This window comes from Mus caroli, chromosome 10, assembly GCF_900094665.2.
Source record: "Mus caroli chromosome 10, CAROLI_EIJ_v1.1, whole genome shotgun sequence".
Classification (NCBI taxonomy): Eukaryota; Metazoa; Chordata; class Mammalia; order Rodentia; family Muridae; genus Mus; species Mus caroli.
This window is the reverse complement of record NC_034579.1, coordinates 18,018,694-18,030,588: the sequence shown is the minus strand read 5'-3', so window position 1 is coordinate 18,030,588 and position 11,895 is coordinate 18,018,694. Positions and strand designations below refer to the sequence as shown.

General features: G+C 47.6%; 1 protein-coding gene across 3 annotated transcripts in view; it reads right to left on the bottom strand.

The window, feature by feature from the left end:
• Positions 1-2,636: 2,636 nt before the first annotated feature.
• The window catches only part of Sgk1 (serum/glucocorticoid regulated kinase 1), a 117,170-nt gene continuing 107,911 nt past the window's right edge, over positions 2,637-11,895 (bottom strand). Inside the window, exons 1-12 of one of the 3 annotated variants that reach the window (XM_021173629.1) lie at positions 8,617-9,050; positions 7,755-7,830; positions 7,253-7,328; positions 6,904-7,008; positions 6,694-6,777; positions 6,449-6,580; positions 6,132-6,244; positions 5,699-5,822; positions 5,173-5,268; positions 4,538-4,693; positions 4,340-4,429; positions 2,637-3,890 (exon numbers count right to left, since the gene is read on the bottom strand). In XM_021173629.1, coding sequence (XP_021029288.1) covers positions 3,723-3,890; positions 4,340-4,429; positions 4,538-4,693; positions 5,173-5,268; positions 5,699-5,822; positions 6,132-6,244; positions 6,449-6,580; positions 6,694-6,777; positions 6,904-7,008; positions 7,253-7,328; positions 7,755-7,830; positions 8,617-8,734 — 1,338 coding nt within the window. In that variant the 5' untranslated portion in view covers positions 8,735-9,050 and the 3' untranslated portion in view covers positions 2,637-3,722. Of the gene's footprint in view, positions 3,891-4,339; positions 4,430-4,537; positions 4,694-5,172; positions 5,269-5,698; positions 5,823-6,131; positions 6,245-6,448; positions 6,581-6,693; positions 6,778-6,903; positions 7,009-7,252; positions 7,329-7,754; positions 7,831-7,970; positions 8,127-8,616; positions 9,051-11,895 lie in introns of those variants that run through there. The other 2 variants (XM_021173631.2, XM_021173628.2) reach the window with 2 other exon arrangements.

Genomic DNA, 11,895 nt, shown 5'->3' with positions numbered 1-11,895 from the left:
GAATAAAACATAATGCTTGCATGGAGTCAGAGCTCAATGGGACCAACTGATGACTAGCACTGTCTCGGCTAGCAAACCCTCATCCCAGGAACGCTTCCAGAACTTCTGTTGATTAGTATGACTCTTAGGGAGTCCCCTGTCCCAGATCTCACGGGGGCCTCAGGGTTTCCACGGTCCCCTTGATTCCACATTCACTACCTCCTGTGTGGCTATGAGTGCGCATCATGTGGTGTCTCCTCAAGGATGTGGCACATCATTCAAGGAGAATGTCTTACTCTTCATGGTAGCAGAGGATCAACTCATTGAAGCTTAGTGGATCAGCTGGATAAATTGTCCCAAATTCACAGATGAGCAAACCCATAGCTGGAGAGCTATGAACATACAAACTGCTTCCTTTCTCTTTCCCTCCCTCCCTCCCTCCCTCCCTCCCTCCCTCTTGCCCTCCCTCCCTCCTTCCTTCCCTTCCCTTCCCTTCCCTTCCCTTCCCTTCCCTTCCCTCATTCCGTCCCTTCCTCCCTTGCCACCCCCATTCTCTTTCGAGCCACAGAATCTCTCTTTCTATAGTTCAGACTCCACTCTGCTGCCTCCCAAGTGTGAGGATGTGGAGCATATTTGGCCACACCTGAGCCAATTGCCCCCTTTTCCACCTCAGTGGCTGAGCCTCTGAGAACATGTTGGCAGGCACATGCCCCACTCCTGTAGATAAGCAATACCTTGGCACATGTGGTACTTGGCATCAGAATACTTAGCAAATATTTGCTGTTTGTCTATTGATCTCTTGTTCCTTCTTGACTGCAGTGCTCCCTCCCTGCACAACTGTGCTGGTCTAACCTCTCATTTGTTTGATAGCACTTGGGATACCTCTGGCATCTTTCAGTTCTAGATAAATTCATATCTGTGTGAAGTGATTGACTACACCCCAATAAATCATTCTTCCAACTAAAGAAAAAGAAAACAAAATAACCAAAGAAATAGAGACCTTCAAGTCAGGCAAATTCTAGTTCTTGACAGATGGAGGCAGAAGGATCAGGAGTTCAAGGCCATCTGTAACTGCCTGACATGTTTAAGGCCAGCTTGAATAATGTGAGATCTCATCTTTCAAAAAGCAAAGGAGGCCAGGATTAGAAGAGCAGGCCTTTAATTCCAGCACTCAGAGACATGTATCTCTGAGTTTGAGGCCAGCTTGATCTATTCCAAAACGGCCAGGCCTACATAGACTTTATCTCAAAATCAAATAAAAAAATATAAAGAAGACCTCAAAAACAACATTAAAAACCCAAGCAAAAGACATGTTCTAATTCACAACTGGGTCCTCTGGGAACCCAGTGAGATCATAGACCTTGGCCTCTGAGAACAGTGGAAACATTTTTGTTCAAGCAATGGTTTGTAACTGATGTTGCCAGTGTGAATGTGAGGGAAGGATCGAGCCCTCCGCCTAAAGCTGGCTGTACCTTTCCCTGGAGAACAGTCTGACATTCTTGTTGTTTGGGTTTGGTAGGGAATTTAATACACAGCTAATGCCCAGTACAACTGCATCATGCAATCTGTGGCCACTGGGAGCTGGCAGTCTTCCTCTCATTGAATGCCATTCCTTCACTGCACTCTATGAGACATGGTGGATAAGGGAAGGAAGTGGGGGGAGGGGGCTAAGTGGAGGCCTTCAATAAGTCAGAAGAGGGGAAAGGTCACAGCTTCCCCTTGGGGGAACTATATACTAATGTGGGGAGGGGCGGGGGGGGGGGACACCAGATGAAAAGCTGCAGGTGACAGCAGGATCCACTGGGCATCCCTTGAGCGTGCATGTGGAAGGTCCAGAGGATTCCCTGACGGTGTTAATTCCTAGCTGGACAGACCTTGGAGGAGTGCTCTGTAGGACAGACTCACAACCTGGTGGCCCTTGAGTTGCTAGCTCCACTGATTTAAGCAGGTACTGGGTTCCTTTCTCCTGAGCCTGTTCTGGGATAGCTTTTTGGGAACTCGGGCACTTATGAATGTGCCGTGCCCTCTTTGGTGGCACCCTATGCTATGGTCCAGATTACCTTTCAGCAAATTACCTTTCGTCCAGAGCCCTCCCGTGAGAGCAATGACCTGTATCATGTCTCTAGCAGTCAGAGCAGAGCTCAGCCCCAAGTACTCATATTTGTTAAAAGAATTACCTGTCACTTGTTAAGCCAAATGTAAGGACAAGCTGTCCATAGGGCCTCACAAGACAGTAAACACAGGGAACATTATTGATATACAGTGCTACTTTATTGCATTGTTTGGATGGATTCATGACTGGCAGCACAGAGACTTGGGGAAAATGCAGACTATGTTCTCAGTGCTGGAAATCCAGCCCAGATCTTCACATGCTAGGGGGTCCTCCACCAGAAGTTACAAGCCAGCCTCAGTAAACTACGACCTGACCCTCCCTGAACAAAGAAACCACGGAGAACCGGGCAAACTGAGCTGATCTTAATTCTTCCGTCCAGGCTGTCCCCAATTCATAATCCTCCTGCATCAGTCTCCCAAGTGATGGAGATGGAAATTGTGTGCTACTATACTGAACTTACCAAAAGTATGTTCACATTGGTCCATTATTTTCCCCCCTCCTAAATCCAGTTTATCAATATACACAAAGTTAACACATGACACAATTTATGCAAATAGTTTTCAAGATTTTATTGCAAACCAAAATTGGTTTATCGCACACAAAAAAAGTTGTGTGGTAAGGAGGAGGAATTGTACATATTATAACCCATGTTAATTACAGTACATTAAAATGATGGTTTACAAATAAGCCTGTAAGTTTAAATATCTAGTGTTATAACCCAATGTACAGACTTCCTTTACACGATACATACAATAATCAGGAATGCAAAAGAAAATGAACAAAGGGGAAAAAAACATAAATAATGCCCGTTTTATAGGTGACATTTTAAACAATGAAAACACCAACGGCTTTGACTGACAACTGGGGCATTGGTCCATAAAAACCCTTTCTAAAAATAGAAATATTTGTAGCAGCAATGCTTTCCTTAAGCATCTGAATGCTCGTCATTGCAAGACCGTTTCAATAGGTTTTAGTTATTAACTATATCTTACAAAACAGTCTACACATAAATTTATCTTCCAAATGTGGAAGAAACAAACAATGTCCCACATTGTAGTGTCCTGCAAGTGTCACATTGATGCTCACAACAAAACCGTCTGTGATCAGGCATAGCACACTCACGCCACTGCACACACGGGAAATCCGCCAAGGGAAAAAAAAAACAAAACAAAACAAAACAAAAACAAACAAACACAAACTGAACACTCTGCGATAGGAAAAAGCTTTGGAGCTAACACGATCTCAGAAAAGGCACATTGCAGAATATTCTTGATCACAGCTCAGACAGACCTGCGGGGATTCCTCTTAGACCTGCATCTTCCTTCTAACTGAGACCAAGGTGTCTGTCTCAGGCGGCACTCTCACGCTCGCTCGCCTGGAGCTAGCACCACGTTGGAAGGAAGAGAAGAAAAGAAGACCTCACAAGCTCATTGAGAGGAGGGTGTGCTCTTCGGAAAGCTCCCATCAAGCAGCGCGCGCTGCGTCGCGCCACGCCGGGCAGGCGAGACTGCCAAGCTTCCAGGTGTGCAAATTCTTTTAAAATGTTCTGTCAGCTGGCAACTCCACCAAAGGCTAACGAAAACACTTTAGGAAACGCTGAAGAAGTCCTTCAGAACCATCCCGGGAGCACTCAGAGGAAGGAATCCACAGGAGGTGCATAGGAGAAGCCGAGGAAGGCTTCTGCCGCTTCCTTCACACTGGCGGTGACAAGGATGCTGTCAGGGGACCTGCCGATGGAGCTGGGGACCGGCTCCTCGGTAAACTCGGGATCGAAGTGCCGAAGGTCACTGGGCCCACTCTGTTACAAGAAGGGGAAATACACTCAGTGTCAAAAAGGGCACAGGGCAAAGGACAGGGAGTCCTTAAGTCCTATAATTCCCCACTAGAAGCTTAACTCTAAAGGCTCCAAAGTTCCGGAGGGTTTCACTGATAACAAGGTCTCACTATGTAGCCTAGGCTGGCCTCAAACTCTACCAGTCTCCTGAGGTACAGGTATTAAGGTATGTCTCTAGGCCTGGAAATTATAATACATGTATTTATATTCAGTGAGCTAGCTGGGATAAAATATATATATATATATATATATATATATATATATATATATATATATATATATATAAAACTCTCCTCTGGGATGAGTCTATGGGATAGATAGCATCTGCTACTTATTTCTTCAAATTCTGACAGGAAAGAAACCTTCTGGGTCTCACTATTCTTATACCAGAAACACACCACACAGATACTTACCACATTTGGGTTAAATGGGGGTGTAATCTTCTTATTAATGAGATCATCCCAGTTAATTAAAGAGAAGAAAATATGACTCTTAATCTCCATCTGTTGGAAAGAAACAGATATTCATTTAGATGTGGAGAACTTAATACAAGGTCACAAGGTCAACCTTCTTCCCCAAGGTCCCATGACAGCAGGGCAACCAACACTCACAAAGTCATCCTTGGCACCCAGCCTCTTGGTCCGGTCCTTCTGCAGGAGGCCTTCCAGGAGGTGCCTTGCCGAGTTTGTAATATTTGGTTTCAACTGGAGAGGCTTGTTCAGAATATTGTCGTACATCTCAGCCGTGTTCCGGCTATAAAACGGGGGCTGGAAAAGGAAGGGAATTCCTTCTGAGTCAACTCAAGTTTTGTCTAGTGTCTACTAGATATAAAGTGCTGAGTTTCGAGTATTAAGCTGGACTTGAGCTGGCCCCTTCACCGACTATCTTACAACCCCTACTGGGGAGAGAGAGGGAGAGAGAGAGAGAGAGAGAGAATGAGCGTGCGTGCGATGGGGCTAATACTGGGCAGGCTAAGTAAACTGTAGTATACTGTGCAGAAGAAACCCACTCGAGAGGATGGGTTCAATTTTCAGTACTTGTACCTGCCCTGAGATTCAAACAAGACTATTGAAAAAAATCCAAAAGACTTATTTATAAAATTATAAAATGTAAAACAGCCAGTGTCTCCTTTACTAAAGCTTTTGATAAGGCGTCTGACACAGAGAAGCCACAGTAGCTAAGCCTGCACGAGCAAGTCCACATATGTCTTAGAAGTGTTCTGGGCACGATGCTGTGTGTTACTCACCAGGCCGTAGAGCATCTCATACAGGACAGCCCCAAGACACCACCAGTCCACCGTCCGGTCATACGGCTGCTTATGGAGGACCTCAGGAGCCAGATACTGAAATGACACCAGAGAGAGAAGTTAGCTCTCAGAACCTGGCAGTCCGCACAGCAAGCATGTGCTTTGAAAAGAGCCAGGTCAACTGGCTCCCCTCCCCACCCCCGTTGTGTGTGTGTGTGTGTGTGTGTGTGTGTGTTTGGATTGCTTCTTAGTTAAAACCTCTATGCTTTGTGATGTCAACTGGTCCCCTGTGTGTATACATCGATATATTTAGGGAACGAATTGATATCTAGTGGTTCCATGAGGATTTCTTAACAGCTAGTTGGGATAAAAACTAACAGAAGGCCTTGGGAATCCTCAGGGTGAGACAAACAATAAATGGGTATCTGTCTTGCACTGAGCTGTATAAAGGAATTGCTTAAAGTTTACTCTTCCTTTTATGGAAGGAAGGGAGTGGGTAGACCGGGCACTGTGTCAGACTGCCTACCTCAGGCGTGCCACAGAAGGTAGATGTTGTCCCGTTATGCTCAATGTTCTCTTTGCAGAGCCCAAAGTCAGTGAGGACGATGTGCCCCTGGGAGTCTAGGAGAATATTCTCAGGTTTTAAGTCTCTGTAGGAAAAAGCAGTTACACAGGTAGGTTAACTTGACTTCATGACAAACCCTCTGTAAAGATTGCTTGGGTATTAAGAAGATTGTTAATCCACTCCTCTTCCACAGCCAGCCACAGAAAGGAGCCTTAGTTGGGCTGTTAGGATTATGCACCACCCTCTTGGTATGGGCAGTTGAGACAACTCACATGCTAGGGAATTGTTAGAAGTGACCAAAGTGCACATAATATCTCATTATCTTAGGACTCCAAAGGCTCAGCCTGCCCTCCCTCTTTCCAGCATTCAAGGTAGCTTTGAACCTTTGGCTCACCTATAAACGATGTTCAGGGAGTGCAGATAACCCAGGGCACTGGCTATTTCAGCTGCGTAGAAGCGAGCCCGTGGTTCCAGGAAGCAGCGCTCCCTCTGGAGATGGTAGAACAGCTGCACGAGACAAAGAAACCGAGGCTTAGTGGGGTCGTTTAGTCAGGCCCAAAAGAGAAAGCTTGCAGGAAGCGGCCTGAAATAGCTTAATTCTGAGTAAGTTTCTCTCTCAAGTATCTTTTAAAAGCACATCTCAAACCCAAACCAAGCAAGACAAACAGGAGCAGCCCCCCTCCCACCATCAAGGTGGATGCCTCGGCTCACCTCTCCACCATTAATGTAGTCCAGGACAAAGTAGAGCTTGTCAGCGGTCTGGAATGAGAAGTGAAGGCCCACCAGGAAAGGGTGCTTCACATTCTTCAACAGAACATTCCGCTCGGACATAATATGCTTTTCCTAGGAGAGAGATGAGATTCAGTGGCAAATTCAGATTTCAACAGGGCAGCAAACCACAGGGTAGAAATTCTTCACCACGCCTGCCATCCCCAGCCACCAGGGGTCACCCTTACCTCCTTCTTCTTCAGGATGGCTTTCTTCTGTAAAACTTTGACTGCATAGAATACTTCTTCTGCCTTGTGCCTAGCCAGAAGAACCTGAAATGTCAATCGGACAGTCATTTTTCTATCCTCAGTCAGGGAGAAGATAAAAGTGAATGCATGAAAGAGTCGAGATGCAAAGTTTTCATCTTTTGGAAAAGACGAACTTTCGGTTGAACTTACCTTTCCAAAACTGCCCTTTCCGATCACTTTCAAGAAGTGAAAGTCGGAGGGTTTGGCGTGAGGATTGGAGGACGGACCCAGGTTGATTTGTTGAGAGGGACTTGGCTAGAAAACAAAGTATCATCTTTTAATATGTACGCTGCACACAGCCTTACTGTTAACACATAAAATACCTTATGAAATATGTCTTTCAAAACATCCCAGTGACTCAGTACTTAAACACTTAAGCCACTTGCAATGTGACTAGACAATCCCGCCTTGATAGTTTTTACAAATACTGCCTTGACTAACCCCTACAGGAAAATACGGATACATTTATAATTTTCCTCCACAGTCAAGATATACTTACCGGAGGAGAGGGGTTGGCGTTCATAAGCTCCGGCTCCTGAGGATGGGACATTTTCAAAATGGACTGAACTTCAGCGCTGTGGAAATCAAAGGGCCATTTTAGAAACTCCTAAATTCGCCACCAGAGGGCACACAGACATAAGTTCTATTTCTGACTCAACAGTTCGGTATTTTACAGAAAACATCCCAATGAATTGCTTACCAAAAAAAAAAAAAAAATGTAAGGAAAACCCAGTTAAATACAAATTAAGGTTTGTTTATTGAGGGACGTGGATTTTGGTGAACATTCACGAGAATTAATCTTAAACCTCCGAGCCAAACTCTACCCATAAATTATAATGTTTAAAATGTTTCAAATAAGCAAAATGTTCAAGACCAGAAGAGATCTATCTACCCCGGAGGAAAGATCTCAGCACCACCACCACTACCCCCGCCCCATGAAGTCTTCGCTGCTAGTAAATTTAAACAATTCTTTCTATTTTCCCCAATAACCCAAAACTTACTGTTTGCATGCATAGGTGTTGCTGGCAATCTTCTGAATAAAATCGTTCAGGCCCATCCTTCTCTGTTTCATAAAAGCTATAATTTAAAGAGAGGAAAAGGGGAGATGGTTAGGGGGCTCGGTAACATCAGACGCCACACGCTAATCTGATCCTGAACCTTCAAAACCGACGCCGGCTCTCCTACACACACAAGTCCGGTGCTTTTCCAGCACTCACCGATGAGAATCGCTACCATTCCCCTCATTCTGGAGTAGGTAAGGGTGCTTCGAGCAGCCTCAGCTTTGACGGTCATCGCCCCGATGCCCGGAAAGAGCCCAAAAGAGACTGGAGGGGAGCAGTGAAACCGGCTAAGCCAACTGTGCGCTCCGGCCGCGCGACCGGCTTTATAAGCCCTGCGCCGCGAAAGGGCGGGGCCGGCAGAAGGAGGAAGCGGCTCAGAGCCGCCCATCTCGAGGCTCCGCCCGCCATGAGGCTCCACCCCCAGCCCAGCCGCCTAGCAGGCTGTAGACCGAGTTGCGAGAAGATGGGCGACTGGCCACCGTGTCCTGAGTGAGCCAGGCGAGCCGCCCTGGGCAGGACCGAGGCTTCCGCGGGCTGCGTGAGCAGGACCCCGCGCCGGGCTGCACTCGGCCCCCGTCTGCCTGGGCCGGAGGAGGGCGCTGGAGGGGTGGAGAGCCTCGGTGATTTTCCATTTCCTCTCCCGTGCTTCCCGAGAGGACACCGCAGTGCACGGTCACCGCCGACCTCTCCCCTTCCCGGTGTCCCGTCCCCGGCCCGACGCGCAGCCTCCAGGTTCCCGCGCTGTACTCCATCCCGATCTCCACGCACCCCGTGTCCCTGCGAGCCGGGCGGCGACACTTACCCAGTCCGCTCAGCAGGACAGACTCGCTCCTTTTCTGCGCCTCCGCCCGCTTTTTGTGGCGGGGCCGGAGCAAGGACTCGAGCCGAGCCCGAGCCAGCGCGCCCTGCATCTCGCCCATGGCTGCGGACCGAGGGGCGCACAGTGGGCGACGGCGACCGGCGAGCACTGACGTTTCCTTGAAGGAGCCGCCGTGACTCAGGCCGGCAAGATTTCCTGCCCCAGTCCCAAAACAAACAAATGGCCCTTGTGCACGACCGAGTCGCTTCCGAAAACGCCTTTTTTGTGCTTTTGGCCAAAACTAAGCAAGGCTGAAAAATCCCAGAACTTGGAAGAGGAGGAAGGAAGGCAAGGGGGGGGGGGGGGGGGGGGTCAGGAATGTGTAGGGGAGGGGGCGGAAATAAGTCTCTGCTCTACAAAAAAAAAAAGTACAATCTTCATTTCACTTTTTTTTCCAACTAATCTCTGAGAACATTCTGTCCTTTCCGCATAAATTTTGAGCCTTGCAAATTTTAATCCTAGCCATGCCAAGAACACGTGAGGAGGTGGCAAGTTAGGTAGCAGGGGCTTCTCTCCAGGGCCGACCTGGAGTGACCCTTGCGCGGTCAGTACCCTTGTCCGGGTCCCTCTCTCACAAAAAAAAAAAAAAAAAAAAAAAACTGCCAAGATTGCATTGCACTGCCTTAAACCCCGTCCGTTTTTTCCTAATCTCCACTACCCTCCCTCCTTTGGGCTACCTGGTGGCAGATCCAGGTAGACTTAATTTTTATATCCCCTTGTTTTTTTTGCAAGTTCACATAACTGAAACCCTTTAACTCTTTAAATATTAGTAAGAGACTCATCTCAAAAAGCTGGGAACAGAGGGAAGCTGCAGTAGAGGCAGCCAGAGTTGGGTAGGAGTGAGGTGCCTTACAGTAACCCCGCCGCTGGGGGATGCCTGGCGCTGCAGCTTGACCGCCAATGTGGGGACGCGCGCCAGCGCTGGCTAGGAAGCCCAGAGCACCGGGTCTGGGCCAGGGCCGGGAAGGCGGCTACTTGGGCCAGTACCTGGCGCTCGCCGTGCTTTCTGCGGTGACTGCCCTGCCATGACCCCTTGCTGCGAAAGGCCTAGCACTTTAGAATTTGACACACTACAAAATACCAGTTGTCAGGTCAGGAAAAGCACGCGAAGCTCTTTTCCCTCCCTCTGTCTTGGGCAAGTTTGTTTTGTAGCGGCAGCCACCTCCCAACACCTAAAGCGATCTCTAGTCTCAGCTGCTTCTTGATTTGCTCACTTCGGACAGCTAGAAACCAGGAGAACTGACGTGCAACTCTGGAGACGAAATTTTGCTTAGTAGACGTCCTTCACAATGTACTTAGGGTGCCTGAAATTGACACTCCAAACTAAAACAAGGTGTAGGCGATTCCGAATCATAGCAACCAGCCCAGGCTTTTTCCGTGCTTGGATTCTGCATAAACTATGAATTTGTTATTGCCAGTGAGTGCTTCCAAACCATGTGGTACCAGTGGTTTGTTTAGCCCAGTCCTGCCCTGCCCCCTCCGCATCTGCTGGGTAACTTCCCCTCCAGAAAACGTTTGCTTTGAAACACCAATCTCCACAAAGATGTTTGCTTATTTGTTTTAAACTATTAAATCAGGAAGTCGTCCAGAGACCCTCCCTAGTGCATCACCTAGCTTTCAGGAGCTTCCTCCAGTCTCTCCCAGGTATCTGTTTTACTCATCCCATCCAAATTACAGTACTCAGAACACGAACCTTTCCAAGGGGATCTTAAGGTCTCCTCTTTCATTCTTCACAGTGCTGAAGAGGTGAAGGCTGGGGTTACTTTATGGAGGAAGAACTAGTAGTTACCGAAAAAGTTAGCCTCCAGGCTATGTGCCTCTGATGAGGCTGGAAGCGCCAGATGACAAGGGAGCTCCAGCCAGAGGCTGCTTGCTTGCCTTTTTGTTCTGAGTCCCACTTTATATCTAAAGGAAATTTACATACAGGAAGGGAACAAGCTGCAAAGTTCAACACTGGGCTATTTATCCTGCCGTTGCAACATCATCCAGAAAATTACAGTCATCAGCATCCTGGGCTTATTTCACCAGTAAGACATACAAGAAATGTAACTTAACTGATTAGCACCGCAAATCAGTCCAGAAAAAAAATAGAAACACATGCACAGGGTCTGGTCTCCCAGGGAAGAAGCTCTGGCATGCATTCCAAAAGGAACATGGAATTCAAATCAGAGGCCTCCAAGTGCAATGAAGAGAAAGCTCAACCATATATTTGTGGTTGGAACAGAAAAGGACCGATGTGCATGTGCCCCTTCCTCCTCATGCCCGGAATGGTCAGCGATTGGAGACGGATGGTCTGCTAACCTTATCATTTAACGGAGAGGGAATCAAGTTGTTGAGACTGGCTTTTCTTCCAACCGGATACCTGATGGGTGGGGCAGGCGCCCCCAGTTCTGTCCCAGCAACCTACTAAGACTTCCGAACAGGAAGATGACACACGGCAGTGGAGGGAGGGAGGTTTGGGGGGAATGTACGATACTCCTGTTAACCGGGCACAGACTTGAGGCCGCCCCTTGGTTCGACCACTTAATCTAGTCTTCCTTCCTTTGTCCAGGTAGTTCTGCTACCAGGAGGTTATCGGGCCACTTCCCAGAGTCTCCCTCCTAGCTAAGTGGCTGGACTTGTCTGACGACTTAGTGGATGTGCAGGCTAGGGGGCGATCGAGTTCTCTGGGAGAACTCCAGAAGATTGGATTGCCCTGGAGCTTTAATGTGTCCCGGAGCATAGCCCTGCAATTCTTCCCGGAGCCTGAAAGTGCAGAGCTTTGGTGGGAGACTGGCTTACTAACTAGCCCAAACTCCCCTAGCCAGTGGTCTCACAAGTATGTGTCAGTATGGGCAAACCGACGGAACTGGTTTACCAAGCTGTAAACAGAACATAACTGTTACTGTTTTGGAAAGCCGCCTTGTTCCTATTGCTGTTGGAAAATGGACTATGCAAACACTGAAACATGACAGTTTAATATAACTTATTTAATTCAATGCTTCACAGAAGACGATTTCTCCATATACTAGAGGAACTGGTTTGAAATGCATTGTCTAAATAAATACTCTGCTCCATCTACTCTTGGACTCCTTAATCCTCAAGTTGTGATGACCTAGCTAGATATCTCATCGATAATAAGAAAATATCGCCGGGCGTGGTGGCGCACGCCTTTAATCCCAGCACTTGGGAGGCAGAGGCAGGCGGATTTCTGAGTTCGAGGCCAGCCTGGTCTACAAAGTG